Below are 16,060 nucleotides of genomic sequence, written 5' to 3'. Positions count from 1 at the left end.
CACCCTCCTGCACTTCTCACTGTACCCAGTGCTTGTATAAATAAATAAAAATAAATCTTTAAAAAAAAAAAAGGAGTAGCATCGTCAGTGATCATTGGTCTTTAGGTATAAGGATAGTCTCCCCTAAAAGAGGTAGGGGTTGATAGAAGGCAGATTCTATAAATGGGCAAATGGGTGCTACTTCAGGATCTTATGAGCAAAATATTACCCTATTTTAGCATTAACTACTACACTTTATTACTGGAGAAGGTAGGTCACACCTATAGGGATGTAATTTGACTCAATACTCAAGGCCTATTTTTATTCTTCCTTTTATTTTTTTTTTTACTTTTGCATAGAAGAACTGGGGTGTAGGCCAGAGGTGCAGGGGGTGAGAGGATTCACGAGAGACAGAGTGGGGAGCAGAACAGGCAGATTTACTGAAACACACTGCTGAGGGGAGCAGCAGGAGAGAGAGGAGAGGTCTGCAGTGCCCTGTGGGTTAGCTTGCTGGCCAGGGATTGAACTCAGGCCATAGCAGTAACAGCACTAAGATTTAACCCCTAAGCCACCAGGGAGGAACTATTTTTGTTTTTCCAAGTGGCAGTTGTCCTAATTCTCAAGTTCTTTAAAAAAAAAAAAATCTTAAGAAACCTATACTAGTGGACCAATGTCTTGCAGACCTCCATGCCATAGCAGAGTAGCTCTTTGACACTATGACCTGACACCACACCACCTTGGAAGATGCTTTTGTTGATTAGTAATTAATACAACAGGTCATTTGTAATTCACATAAAAATAAAGCAAGAACCTGAGCTATCTTATTCCAAGCCTTCGAAATGTGACAGGACCCTGAAATGAACTCTTACATGAGCAAGTAGATCATCTGAACAAGGAGATACACTCTATCCTGCTTATCCTTGTCACACTAAGTTCACTGTAAAGTCTTTTCCTGTAGAATCTGCATCTCACTACACAGGCTAGTCCAAACTAAGATGTGCTGTACTGTAAATGTCACATTGATTTTAAAGGTTTAGTTCAAAAATTAAAATGCAAAATACCTAGCTACTAATATTTATAGTATGTGTTGAAATGACCTTTTGGGTATACTGCATTAAACAATATTATTAAAATTAATTTAATCATTTCTTTATTTTTTTGTATTTTCTTTTTTTAATATTTTATTTTTTACATCATTGTTAATTTTTAAACAATATTTCTTCCCCCCACCCCCTCAGGTGTAGTCCTCATAAAGTTTCCTTCACCAATACACCTGTCACCATCACCTCAGTCCCCTGTGCTCCTCCCTCCCTCCCTTTGATCCCGCTCCCTCCTCTTCCCCCTGCAGTATGTCTCTGATTCTTTATATTTTTTATAAATAAGAACACTAGCATGTTTGGGCAGCAGTACTTGAGACCCAGGAATTGCAGGGGAAGATATACATAGCTTTTTGCAAAATGAGCAGAAGTTTATCTGTAGACTTTATAACACAAGCATTTCCCATGTCTGCTGACCTTGTCATTAACAGCATTTACAAGCAACATTCTTATCAGAAGACTTCCCTTTAATCTCCCATCAAGATGCAGTGTCATTAATTTAGCTTTTTCCTGAGCCACATTATATGTTAAATGTAGTCTACAAGAAGTATCTTTGAAAGGCTTCACCCTGAACACTTGCCAGTCATCCAAGACTTCTTAGATGATTCTTATAATTTACTGTTAACAATAAAGTTTAAGCTTCATTAGCATCCCAGGAAACGATTTTGCTTGTCTAACTCAGATATACATATCCATATATTGGATAGATGGGGCTTTCGCTATTGTTTGTCTTATAAAAAGTGGGGAGTAGGCCTCCCCGGTGGTGCAGCGGTTGAGCACTGGGTTGCAAAGCTGCCTGCAGCCTCTGCAGCGCCGGTTTGATCCCGGGCAGCCAGGCGAGGGTCCCACATGGCGCGCAGACCTCTCCTGTCGCCCGCTGCTCCCCTCAGCTGTGTACTTCGTCATTCTGCCTGCTCTGCTCTCCCCTCTGGCTCTGGTGAATTCTCTCACCCTCCCGCACTTCTAACTGTGCCCAGTGCTTATATAAATAAATAAATAAATCTTTAAAAATAAAATAAAATAAAAAGTGGGGATTAACTTATACACACTCTTCTGTAGCTTTTCTTCTCAATAGAGTGCATTTCTCAGACAAGGTACTCAAGTTCACTTTCTAAGTGACTATGTAATATTTTATGGGTTAATCTAGAGGTTATTCTAGAAGCTGGTCAACCTTCCCCTTATAAATTTTGGGGGGGAGGTTGGCTTTTTTTCCTTTGCTGCTACTAAAAATGCCACAATAACATATTTATGGTTTTTAAAAAATGAATAGATTTGGAGATTTTTAATAAATTGCATTAAATTTATTCATTTGAGGAAAATGGCAGTCTTATGTTGTTGAATCCTTCTAGCCATAAACATAGCATCTATTTTTGGATTCAGCCATGTCCCCCTATATGGGGAATTTGCAATCTAATAAGGAAATGAAGTTTGTGTGCAAATAGCCATGATGAAAGAAAAATGGAAACACAAATTGGGGGGAGCAAATATAGAGTGAGAGGTGCTTTGTTTAGGATCTGACACACATGACGTGCAGGACAGGAAATGGTACAAGGAGATGAGCATCTGGGAGAAGGAAAGTTCAGCCAATAGGAGTCACTCAAGAATAGTAAAGAAGGGGGCCTTCCTGGTGCCGCAGGGGTTATAGACAGTGCTAGCAAGCTATCACCAGCCACTGCAGCATGAGTTCGATCCCCAGCCAAGGGAGCAACCCACAAGGCACAGCAGACATCTCCTGACTCACCCGCTGCTCCCCTCAGCAGTGTATTTCAGTAGATCTGCCTGTTTCTGCTCCTCACTCTGTCCCTGGTGAATCCTCTCACCCCCTGCACCTCTGGCTTACACCCCAGTTCTTGTATGCATAAATAAGTACATCTTTAAAAAAAAAAAAAAGTAAAGCAGCAGCTTGTGGAGCTCAGAGAACTCACGGTGAAGAGACAGGACGTAAGGAAGCGATAGGCGGGGGCTGAGATCATCCACAGCTCAGCGCACCGGGAAGAGGCCTACAACCTTCCAGGACAATGGGAGTGATGGTCATGTTGGAGCAATACAAGATGAGGTGAGAGCTGTGTTTTAAGGTCACTCAGACCAGTGTATGAAAAACAGACTAAGACAAGGGCCAGCACTTGTAAGAAAAGGATTATAATTATCCACGGAGAGGACACTAGGTCTGAACCAGAGGGCAGGAAGAAAGGTGAAACACACCTTGGGGCCCAAAATGGGAATTCAAGTTCTCATTAGAATAAGGAGGGGAAAAAAGAGATGTGTTTCTTGTCTCGAGCCTGGGTGAATGAACAGTTGGACGGTGATGCCACTGACACGGATGGACAAAGCAGAACAAGTTTAAGTGAAAGATGATTAGTTTCTCTTCAGACATCATGTCAGTAGGATGTCAACATCCAAAATGTGAGGGCCATCTTTGTTTTGCTAAGAATAGCGATACATTTTTAACTCCCTTGGAAAACCCTAACAAATGAGCTTACTTTCACGGTATACTCAGAGTCTACAGGTTTCTCTTCTTTCAGGAAAAGTTACTAGATTCTTCCTTTCCTCCTCAGCAAGGTCTCCTCTTCAGTGTCTCCGATACATAGTAGAAATTCTTTTGGATATCCTTCCCTAAACTCTGCCATGCTGAGCAGGCAAGGAATTCCCTGAAAGCTTTATAAAGGGACGATGGGAATAAACTTAAGCAAATCTTAGAACTAAGTTAATCCAGTCATATTTTAAGATAAAATTTATACGGTTAAAAATATTAAAGTCACGGCTTCAGTTTTTTCTAAATAAAACCTGGATTTTAAAATAAAAGTAACTTACCATTTTACTACTAAAATTTTGCTACCAAACTATGCTTTAAAATGATTTTTCTTTATAAACTAATGGTGCAAAGCAATTATCAATAAAGTTTTGATAAGGGCATATATAGAGATATGGCAACTTCCAAACTAAAATTTTGGTGATGCCTGATTAGAAGGCAAAGCTGAAAGGACAAAACTGACAACTATAGAAAACTCCAGAATGCTCTTTTATTTAGCAACTACTCATTTGCAATACCTGAATTTTGGGGGTGAGAGGATGGAGGAGACAATTTAACGAACATGAAACTATATCTTGCAAAAAATAAAAATGTACAAACCTCATAATGTTCATATTCATCCACATCAAATGTCTCAAAGTCAAAAAATCCATGTTGTAATCCCTAAAAGCAGAATTTGAATTAGTTTTTTCCACACTAAATCGAATCTTCTAGCTATTCCCATATTCTTGTTCATAAACATTATTGGTGAGGTAATAGGCTGAAACCTCTGAATTTTAATACACATTTAGAAATCATTTTCTAACACTATTAATTTTGCTTTGAGACTGGTACAAATAGGAGTAAACACTTAGAAAAGCAGGCAAATGTGTCCCACAAAATATGCCACTTGAGTCCTAATTTACATTAGTTTGATATATAAAATTAATTATGTACACAAAATAGAACATATTAGCAAACATAGTTAAAGTCTTTTGGGAACTATGCAATTAATCCATGCTGAACCATGCCAAAATATATCGTTGCAGTTAACTTCTCAGAGAGCAAAATAATATCAAGTTTTCTTAGGAGGTTTTTCCCTTTATCATTAATAAAAGATTTAGTGAAAAGTACATTTTACTTAATGGGCTCATATTTAGTCCTACAACTCTTTGAAAGAATTTGTTTTATGGCAAGTTTCTAAAAGAGTAAAAGTATACTGTTCTTAGAATTTAGAAGGAAACCTGACATTTTCAACATAAAAAAAACTATGCTCTTTTTTATAACTTGTGACTTAGAACTTTCAAAAACAATCTGGTTTGCTCAGATATAATATTTTGGGTTTTTTTAAACTTTTTTATTTTATTTCATAAAATCTTTAAAATTTACATATCCAATTAACAAAAACTAAAAAAAAAAAACATGCTTACTACCATATCAAGTCATATGCCATACCATATTTGTAGCAGGATATAGCCTTTCCTTAAGTCTCAGCACTATCGAGCTATCAGCAGCCAATGCATCATGAGTTCTATCTCTGGCCAGGGAGCTACTCCACATGGCACAGCAGACCTCTCCTGTCTTGCCCCCTGGCTCCCCTCAGCAGTGTATTTCAATAGATCCACCTGTTCTGCTCCCCACTCTGTCTCTGGTGAATCTTCTCACTCCCTGCACTTCTGTCCCAGTTCTTTTATGCATAAATTAAAAAAAAAAAAAACAGTTCTTCTATGCATAAATAAATAAAAATCTTAAAAAAAAAAAGATATGCTTCCTAAAAAAGGCAAACATGTGGTTGCACCCTATGTCCCTGGAAGGTATGGTACTCACTGCCATAAGAACAGCCTAGAACATGGAGCTTACATGAGAGTGTACTGACAGGCAATGTGTGTCAATTGCTTAAAGACATGTTGAACATCTGTTCAAATCTCTAAAATTTCATCCACATTTGGGTTAAAATAAACCCCAACATTTGACAAAAAAAGTTTTCAGAAGAGCTTATTCCTGAATAAAAATTATACCTTTCCTTTACAACAGGAAGGATGTCACAAATTTGTAAATCAAGTTACCAATGTCCACACGAGGCAAGGACATGTGAACTCTTTCTGAATTTCATAAGCATTATGAAAGGAAGAGCATGTACCAGATATCAGGATAAGCAAAATAGAAACACTGGCGATAAATTATCTTTTCCTCTTAGGCATATTTTTAAGTGCTGTAATTATGAATTATATGTTGATTAGTATCTGCATAAAGATCCTTAACTTAAGAAGAGTGTATTGGCGATATTATTTGCAGGGGATGAGCTAGAGAATCTTGGCAGTTTTTAAGTGAAAAATAAAAATATTTGGAAACTATTTCAAAGTTTTATAGAGTTTAAGTGCATTTTAAAGTGAAATATCAAAGTCAGAGACATAAATAAAGCAGGTAAGCACGCTTCTCATGTCAATTCTCTCAACACATAACAAAACTTGATCTATATTACATCAGAATAAAGAAATGAGCTGGAATTGCTACTGATACTATATTTATAACCCATGATAGGGAGTATGTAATACATTCACTCCTGGCTGATAACTCATGGTTATATGTTCAAGATGAAATGACGTGGTTCAGACCCCATTAGAATTCACAGGAGAGGGTGTCCCTTGTGGCATAGGGGTTAAGGCTCAGTGCTATCACCTTGAGGCCTGAATCCCAGCCAGGGAGTTACCCACATGGTGCAGCAGACCGCTCCTGTCTTGCCTGCTGTTCCCCTCAGCAGTGTATTTCTGTTCTGCTCCCTAGTCTGTCTCTGGTGAATCCTCTCACCCCCAGCCCCTGCCGCCCACACACACATCTCTGGGCTGCACCCCAACTCTTCTATGCATAAATAAATAAATCTTTTTTTTAAAAAAGACAGAGATTGCACAGAAGGGCTTGCATGTCCTCTCAGATTATGAATGTTTCTAAAACAATTTTCAAAAGTTTTATAAAATCTCTGATTTCTCCATTTTATGTGTGTATATGTATATGCATGCGTATGTTTATATATATATATGTATGTATATAACTAAATAACTATAAACCTTAAAGTGCATCCAGTCACCTATAGGATTTTTTAAACACAGAAAGACAGTTGGTCTGGGACAGCGACTGAGAATTTGCATCTCTGACAGACTGATTTATGACATACCCTGATATGGTATTAGAGAGAATTCTGGTTGAATTAGGAGATGAAAGTTAGAATTAGCCCTCCTAGTAATTAATACTCTATGGCCTTCAGAGTAACTTAACCTCTCTGGGTTATTTCCTCCTCTGTAAAAAAGACATGTTAATGTCTGGCCTACTTATTATTTTATGGGCGTGTAATAATATCCAACTAGAAAAACAATATGGAAATGTTCTCCTTGACACTTACAGAGAAGGGCAGAGGCGTAGATAACTTCCTGTGTCTCCTACACCAAGATCTAGCTTATAAGAGAGAAGCTAAGGGCCTTCCTGGTGGTGAAGGTGTTAAAGTCTCAGCACTGTCAAACTATCACCAGCCACTGCAGCATGAGTTCAATCCCAGGCCAGGGAGAAACCCACATGGCACAGCAGACCTCTCCTGTCTCACCCCTACTCCCCTCAGAAGTGCATTTCCGTAGATCTGCCTGTTCTGCTCCCCACTCAGTCTCTGGTGAATCCTCTCACCGCCCCCCCCCCACATACACCTCTGGCCTACACCCCAGATCTTGTATGCATACATAAATAGGTAAAAATAGTGAAACTAAATGGTGAAAAAAGCAAAGTTATAGGCACAGCAGAAGACAGAAGGGACAAAGCTTCCCCAGAAAACAGATAACTTGAATGAGATTATCTCCTCACTTTTATGCGTTCTGCTTCTGCAGAGTTACTCCCCAAACCTACTCCAGTTTGCCCTACAGTCTCTATTTTACAGATTAATAATTATTCAAGAAGGAGCAAGCCCTCTGCTCAGTGGCTCCCCTCTCCTCTCTCCAGCAACAAACAAAAATGTTGACATTATTACTTTTTCATATTTTTATTTCTGCATCAACGACAGCAAAGGGATTTGTTATTACCTTTCTGATTCCCTGCAAACAGTCAAGGATGGTGAGATTATAAGTGCAATTTCCAAAGGAAGCATCCCTATAAACATACAAAAAAAAATTAGAAACTTGTATTTAAAATATTCAAATAATAAAATATCAGAGTCCATTGGCTTCATGGCTGGCAATATGGTCAATTGCTATATCAGATTTTACTACTTAACTACTCCTGCATCTTAGTTGAAGTACTTCTGAAATTGTTTTAACCCAATAGGCAGAATTAATATGAAAAGACTTAAGAGCTCAAATTTTGGAGTCAGACTACCTTTGTTCACATTCCAACTCTGTCACATACCGAGATCTTCAACAAGTTATTTAAAATAAGTTTTGGCTTCTTCATCTGTGAAATGAAGTTACTGACAGTAGCTACCATTCGTACAACTGCCCTCAGATTACATTTTTGAAAAAATGTAAAGTTCTTCATATAGTGGCTACCACATAAGGAGTACTTAATAAATATTATGACTCATTATTATTAATAACAGTAAAAAGGACTGTTTCGTTAAGTAAATCGTTCATCATGGTTAAGTATTCTGACATCAACCTGTCAGGAACATGAAAGATAAAAGTATAAAAGGCAAGAGGGATTGTGTGTCAGGTCAATGGAACTAGCAGTGACATTCATGGATTAAATGCCACCCCCTTAACCCCCCTCAAAATAAAAAAAGTACAATGCAATCCCATGTCAATCTCTTATCAAGATCCATGAGAGCTTCTCAAGCATCATGAAATGTTCTAGCAAAAGGAGTTTCCCTGCAATATACTGCATCAAGAATTGAGTGCTTCATACTTTATTTAAGTTTTTAGAGCAACTTAGCAGACCTGGTTGAGGCAACATAAAACTGAAGTATCAAGTTCAGGTCGGTTAAGCAAGAACTGGCACTGGTGCTTTAACACTAGCAGTGTTCCAAGGTGTTCAAGGCAAGAAACTTGACCTCCAGGCTCTCTGTCTCTCTGCCCAGCCCCCACCCCTCCACCCCCACTGACCCAAAGGAGCAGAGCAGCCAGGCAATTGCCAATGACAAAGTCAAGGGCACCACAGAGTCAGCACAAGGGCAGGAGGATGCCAGAAGATTTCCACCAGGAGAAAAGGAACTTTAAGGGTTTTAACACATAATTAACATAAAACCAGCTTTTATATCACAACTATCCAACGTAACTTAAACCTGTGGTTTTAAATCATGAATTCAAATGCAGTTTCAACATCACTGAGTTTAAGCATCTTGATAACCAAGTATAAAAACAGTAAGTCATTAAAGCAGCTTACTAGAAAAGTTTCTTAAGTCCTGAAAATTCAAAAGTTAACCTATATAAATAGGACATGTTAGTCTAGATATTTAATTATGATTTCAAGAGTTCTTTTTTTAATGTCATCTGAACTCACTGGTCAGTGAAAAACAAAACAGCCCCCTTTGCATCTTAGAAAGACATAATGCACATATTAAGAAGCAAATTCTATAAGACAACACAGTTTTAAAAAGGAGAAAATTTCAAGGCACTAAACTAGAAAAAGGTGTAGCTGAGGATTTAAGACAAAATATTAATTTTTATAAATAACCACACATGCTGTCGGAGACACTCGGCTCTTTGAAAAAAGGGTTCCGAATATTTTGTGTGCCGTGTAACCTCCCACCATCACCTTTCAGGAAAACGATGAAGCTTGTGAACTCTTTTTCAAGGATAGTATTTTTAAACATCTAACAAGGAATCTAACAAGGTGAGGGAGAACACTCTCTTCACTCTGTTCCTGATTTTCCTTCGACCTCTCTAAACACCACTCCTCCCAACCTCCTTTACAAAACCACCTTTCACCTCCCAACCTTTTAAAGTTAAGCTACTCAAAGTTCAGCTCCAGACTCACATTCTTTACCCCCCACACTCTCTCCCTAGGCCAGTGACTCCCAAACCTTTAATGCATCAGCTTCCCCTGGACGGTTCCTTCAAACACTGAGTGATTCAGTAAGTCTGGGGCACAGCCTGGGGATATGCATTTCTAACAGGTTCCCAGATGGTGCTGACAGGAGGGACCACATATTGAGACCCACTGCCCTACAAAATCTAGTCCACAAAAATTAGCATGTATCTACAAGGACCCTCAAATTTATTTCTTTAGCACAAACTCCTTAAAACTCCAAAACAGTATAGATAGCCATCTGCGTGATATTTCCGTGCAGGAGTCTTAAAGGTATCTCAAACTATAATTGTGTAAAAATTCTCCTGAGTCTGCCTCCATGCCAAAAGGACAATTATCTGGGATGCCAGCACTCCCTCTCATAAAAGACAGTTTCCACAACAGCCCCAACAGAAACAGCTCTGTCCACAACAGTCCCTCCAGCTCTCCCATTCTTGCATCAATATGCCCCATTGTCCTTGTCCTCATAAATGTCTCCTCAGTGCATTTACTTCCCTCGTGCTCCCTGACACCTCTGACTCCTGTAACAGTCTCCCTACATCCACTCAGCCTTTCTCACCAGTTTTCTTCACTGCTAACACAGTACCTGGCACAAAAGAAATATTCAATAAATATCATAAATAAATATTAAAATTAAGCAAAGAAGTTTAGGAGTTTATCTCAAGAAAAACAACTATAGTATTCTATGGTCGCTCTGTTAACGCAATAGCCTAATACCTCAAACCTCACTAGTAAGAGAAACTTTCTTTGTATTAACCCAAAATCCCTTCTATTCAAGACCATTCCCTTGTGTTCTCTTTACCAGAGAGTATTACTTGAATAGATCTAAAGGCAGTGATACTCAAAGTAGTTTACTCTTCCTTTATCAAGTGGTATTAAATAGTTTTATTTTAACCCAGACACTTGAGAGAAGCTCTAAAGAGCTTTAAGGCTTTAAATCACTATAGCAATGTGCTGAAAACTTTTATTTTTTATTTATTTTTATTTATTTTTGCTAACAACTATTAAACTCCCACAGATTTTATTGCTGTAGTTCATGCAAATGTACTGAACACAATGCTCAAATGTTTATTTAACTCCTGGGTTGTTTTTTCACTCATTTATCTATACAGTCCATTCATATTTATTGAGCAAAATATTTACTGAGTTGAGTAGAAGAATATGTTGTATTTTTTTACCTCTCTCATAAGGAACCATTGAAATCCCACAGATTTCAACTGAAGGAAAAACGCTGCATACCTCTTGCTGCCTAAGAAAACTACAGATCTTGCCTTATCTGTCAAGATATTTTTACCATGTATTACTAAATTACTCTCTTAAACAGGTAAACGCAGACTGCTCTTCATTCAGGAGATAAGATAATACCCCAAACAGCCAGGGTTCCTAATCATTCATCTCTGCTAAAGAATAAATCACATGTCTCTAATCCACATTACAGAAGACTAACACAATAGTCAGCAGCTGTCTAGAGACAACCAAATGCAAGTTTAGCTCAACATCTTGCTTGACATCTAAACTCCCTCCATCCTATCTTTCTAACCCAATTCTGTCATGTGAATTCTAGCATAACAGTCAAATGAACCATAAGGATATTATGAAGTAATTATAGAAATCCACAGGACTATGACCTTGGAGAGGTTTGCAGTCATTTGCAATCAAAATACTTCAATAAAAAACTAAATGAATGGAAATTTGAATAGATGGTGTAATTAGGATTTTCTCTTATGTTTATGCTTTAGCATTTATTTGCAGTGAAATGGTAGAAGAAAAAAATTAAATAAAAAAACAGAATCACAATCCATCATTAATTACAAAGAAACGGGGTTTGATACACTTGAGCTGTCTCCTACAGGATCTTAAGGACCAATTGTTAAATATTCAGGAATTTTGAGAGCCCAAGTTAGCAACAGTGGAAATATTTACACCAAGGAAATCAGCAAATACTTCCACAAACAGAGTTACTTTACCAACACACCATTGCTTATAATCTAAAAATCTAAGAAATCATTCGGAGTGAAGCAACCTTGTAAATGTAAATTAAGAGGCAATGGAACCAGAGATAAAATAACATATTTACATGACACAATAAGAGAGCATTTCTGGTAATGAAGTTTTATGAACTGAAGAACAGAGGCATAGTGTGGACAATGCAGAGACTACACTAAAGAATGAAAAAGAGCTGACAGTAAGTGGACTAAAAATACTGGGGATGGGGTCTCCCTGGTGGTGCAGGCGGTTGAGCGCAGTGCTGTGAAGCTCTCCGCGGCCTCTGCAGTGCTGGTTCGATCCCGGCCGGCCGGCAAGATACCCACATGGCACGGCAGACCTCTCCTGTCTCACCTGCTACTTCCCTCAGCAGTGTATTTCGTCAGTCTGCCTGTTCTGTTCCTCACTCTGTCTCTGGTGAATCCCCTCACCCTCCCACACATCTGGCCTGTACCCCGGTTCTTGTATAAATAAATAAATCTTTAAAAAAAAGAAAGAAATACTGGGAATGACTAATGACTTTACTTATGTATGTTTTCATTCCATGATTCCTATTAAATTCTCTGGATAGCAAGCAGTTAAGAGGTGTGTGAATATCTGCAGAGCAATGAGTTGGAAAGGATCACAAAGGTCATGCAAGCACCCTTCCCATTACTGAACTGAGTCCCAGCTACACAACCACCACAAAATCATGAGCTTCTTAAGGACAGAATCTTTTTTTTTTTGTTTTGTTTTGTTTTATTTCTTGACTTTATTATTATTTGTTTTAAATGAAAGTATTCTTAATTAAAGTTCTAAATATCTTTGGATAAAAGGTGAAGAAACTGGAATACCAATATTACATCTCAACATATTTCTCCCATTTGCTTTTTTTTTTTTTTTTATACTTTTTTTTTTATTAGATAATAAATTTTATTGTTATATTCCCCATACAATTGCAGCGCCCCCATTCTGACCACAATCCCTCCCCTCCCGCCCCTGCCCCCCTAAAAGTGTCTCTGGTTCATAGTTTTTTGTTGATTTTGATTTTCACTTTCTTATAGTTATTCATTTTCCTGGTCCCTTATTTAAGTTTTCTAGATTCCTGCTATGAGTGAGACCATCCGGTATTTTTCTTTTTCTTTTTGGCTTATTTCGCTGAGCATGATCCCTTCCAGCGCCATCCATGTTGCTGCAAATTGCATGTGTTTATCTTTTTTGAATGCTGAGTAATATTCCATGGTATATATGTACCACATCTTCTTGATCCAGTCATCTATTTTTGGGCATTTGGGTTGTTTCCAAAGCTTAGCTATTGTAAACAGTGCTGCTATAAACATAGGGGTGCAGGTGTTCTTTGGAATTGATGTTTCTGAGGACAGAATCTTCTTAAGGACCTTTATGTCTGTAATGTAAGTCATGGCTTAAAAGGGCCCATTACTATGGTGTAAATGTTGAATGAATGCATATATGATCATTACCAAGAGATCATTCAACTTATGACTTAACAGCTGTTCTGGCTGGGAACTCTTGACCCTTTAAAGCAAAAATTTACATGAAACAATCTTAATCTCAAACCATGTACAATAACCAAAATAATCTGATCACTGCTATCCAACAAAAATATAAGGCTGGACACAAGAGAGAAATATGTAATTTGAATATTCATAGTCATATTAAGACACAGTAAAAAGGGGCCTCCCTGGTGGCGCAGCGGTTGAGCGCTGGGTTGCGAAGCTGCCCGCGGCCTCTTCAGCACCAGTTCGATCCCCGGCTGCTCCCCAGCCACCAGAGGAGGGTCCCACATGGCGCGCAGACCTCTCCTGCCGCCCGCTGCTCCCCTCAGCAGTGTACTTCGGTCCTTCTGCCTGCTCTGCTCCCCGCTCTGGCCCTGGTGAATTCTCTCACCCTCCCGCGCTTCTGACTGTACCCAGTGCATGTATGAACAAAACAAACAAACAAATAAATAAAACATGCCTCTATTAAAATTTAAAAAAAAAAATAAAAAATAAATAAATAAATAAATAAATAAAATAAAAATAAAAAAGACACAGTAAAAAGAAAAAAATAATATTAAATTAATAATATATATTGCCTAATCCAATATATCTGAAATATTATCATTTCAGCATATAACCAACATAATTATATTTTACTTTCTTCATACTAAGTCCTTAAAAGCCAATGTGTATTTAAACTTTGGCTATCTCAGTTTAGATTAAACAAATTTAAAGTGCTCAATAGCACATGTAGCTGCAGTAACAACCATACTAGACAATTTAGTCCTAGATGCTATTGTATGGATATTTGGGAAATTAACAATGCCTCCAAAATAATTAATATACATTTATACAATGTACACCTGGCTTCCAGTGTCTGCACCATGACATACATATATCAGCTTCTGGGAAAAGAAAAAACTGGTTGTTTATATCATCTAATTCTACAAGATAGAAATGTATTTAATGACAATCAGGGAGGAGAACAAAACTATTTCCCATTCACAAAAGGGCAAAATCAAATGGCTTGATGGGCCATAGCCCAAAGCTGAACAGTCCTTTAACATAAAACAGAGCACAGAATCTCCTGCTTTGCACATTAACATAAGCCATCCACTAATCACTCTGCTCATCTGAAGACCAGATATGTGAAAATTCACTTCTAAGTCTCAGCTTAAAAGGTAACGAAGTCAACAGAATAGGATCCATCTAGAACTAGAAATAACAGGCACCAGAAAAACAGACCAACAGCTGTGCTCTGAGGCTTTTATCAACTGAGTGCTACCATTGAACCATACTAATTTGTTTTGAAGATAAAAATAACAGTAATTGTCTTTAACTCAGATGTTGAAAATGAGAGCTTCCTACAATAGGCATTAAACAAAATAACTATTAGTATGTTCATTAACCTCAATGATTATAAACAATATCAACTAAGGTTGATATTCCAAACAATATCAACTAAGGTTGGCTACTGGAAATGTACTAGAAATAGTATAAAATATTTGGCAATGATCCTTCCACAGAAAGTTTGGGAACAGTGATTGGAGCCATTTTTAAAAAGGAATAACCAAAAAAGTAGACTGAATCCTTTTTTTCACAAGGCAAAGTATTGAAGCACTGCTGTGTTCCAATAAATAGGAGTAGACATAACTCACCTCCATGTATGTATTTAATGGTCACAGAGACTCTGATGGTTGTTTCTGCCCTCAGATTTTTGTCTCCAGAAAGAGGTGCTTATTTACCACTTCAACAAGAAAAATCTGACAGAGAATTTGCTTTTCATAGTGGTCCAAGTTACTCAATATGCCCCGGTTTGGACAGGATGAGCCATCTGTTTTCAACACTCAAGAAACTGGCAACATCCTCACTATTCAAAATGAATGCAGATTCTTTTATTCAAGACCAAGCATCAAAAACAAGTGTATTAAAGATCCACGGGGACTGACTCCAGACATCAACAATGAGAAGCAGTGAGGCAGCCATCATAAAAGTTGAGAAACATTGAGAAGGAAAGAGCATTAAAAAATCGTTTCTACGTTTTTGATACCTAAGTAAAAAACACTGTGAACAAAAGAACTTTCCCTCTCAAGTGCAAAGTTAACTGTTAAATAAACTGATGAAAATCATCACATGTTTAAGCTAACAAATATCTTATTAAACATTTCATGTAAAGAGGTGTATTTTATAATTACATCCAACCCCTATCAGCACATGTTTGCTTAAGAAGAAAGGAGGCAGCCAAATGCCAACTTCTGAGGGGTGGACCTCTTTGAGCTTTTGTTAAGAGACAGACAGGTTCTGGCATGCCCAGATGATCTGGAGTAATTGCTTGAGAGGTTTCTCATTAAGGCTCAGCCACATTATGATATAGCTCCACAACAGGGATATCACTAGGGGTCATCCCCAAAACACAACAAACCACTCCCTTTACACAAACAGGAGGGATTCATTTAAATGGCAAATGTCATTAAAGGATTGCCAGCAGGAGGTCTGTGGTTCCTCTGTGAAGGAAGGTTTTCTGGCCTCACATCTCTGTAAGAGACAACTTGCACATTCCTGTTCATATCAGATAAAGTACCACTATTTGGTAAGCCATTAATTTCCAAGATTCTCAGGAAACAGCACAAAAACAATTCCATAAGTGGCAGCAAATTATTCTGATCTGATCCCAAGAGGTCTATTTTGTTCCACACAGGTGTGGATCAGGAAATGTGTCCAGGAACATTTCAGGACACTGGTTCTGCCGGAGGATAACAGAAGTTGGGGCGGAGTGGGAAGTGACTCAAGGTGAAGCGCTTCAGAAAATTCTGAGTTAAATAAATTTAAAAGGCTATTTTATTCCTCAAAACCATTGAGAATCTTTAAAATGAAAATGTGCTATGTAAGTCACCAAGATGGCGAATTCTAAACTTGATTTCTTTAAAAAATTATTTTTTGCCAAAGCTCTTTAAAGCAGTAGTTCACATACCTGGTGACCTATTGGAATCACACAGGTAGTTTCAAAAAAT

General features: G+C 37.9%; 1 protein-coding gene across 4 annotated transcripts in view; it reads right to left on the bottom strand.

Annotated features, from left to right (window-relative positions):
• CDC14A (cell division cycle 14A) overlaps positions 1-16,060 on the bottom strand; it is a 191,020-nt gene that overhangs the window by 96,916 nt on the left and 78,044 nt on the right. For all 4 annotated transcript variants that reach the window (XM_037500698.2, XM_037500699.2, XM_037500697.2 and 1 more), the window contains 2 exons: positions 7,647-7,713; positions 4,207-4,269 (listed from right to left, as the gene is read on the bottom strand). In XM_037500698.2, the coding sequence (XP_037356595.1) occupies positions 4,207-4,269; positions 7,647-7,713 (130 nt within the window). The remainder of the gene's footprint in view (positions 1-4,206; positions 4,270-7,646; positions 7,714-16,060) is intronic.

The sequence above is a fragment of the Talpa occidentalis genome, unplaced genomic scaffold (genome assembly GCF_014898055.3).
Source record: "Talpa occidentalis isolate TD23 unplaced genomic scaffold, MPIMG_talOcc4v2.1 talOcc4.9, whole genome shotgun sequence".
Taxonomy (NCBI): domain Eukaryota; kingdom Metazoa; phylum Chordata; class Mammalia; order Eulipotyphla; family Talpidae; genus Talpa; species Talpa occidentalis.
The sequence above is the reverse complement of the archived record's forward strand: the minus strand, read 5'-3'. Positions and strand labels throughout refer to the sequence as shown.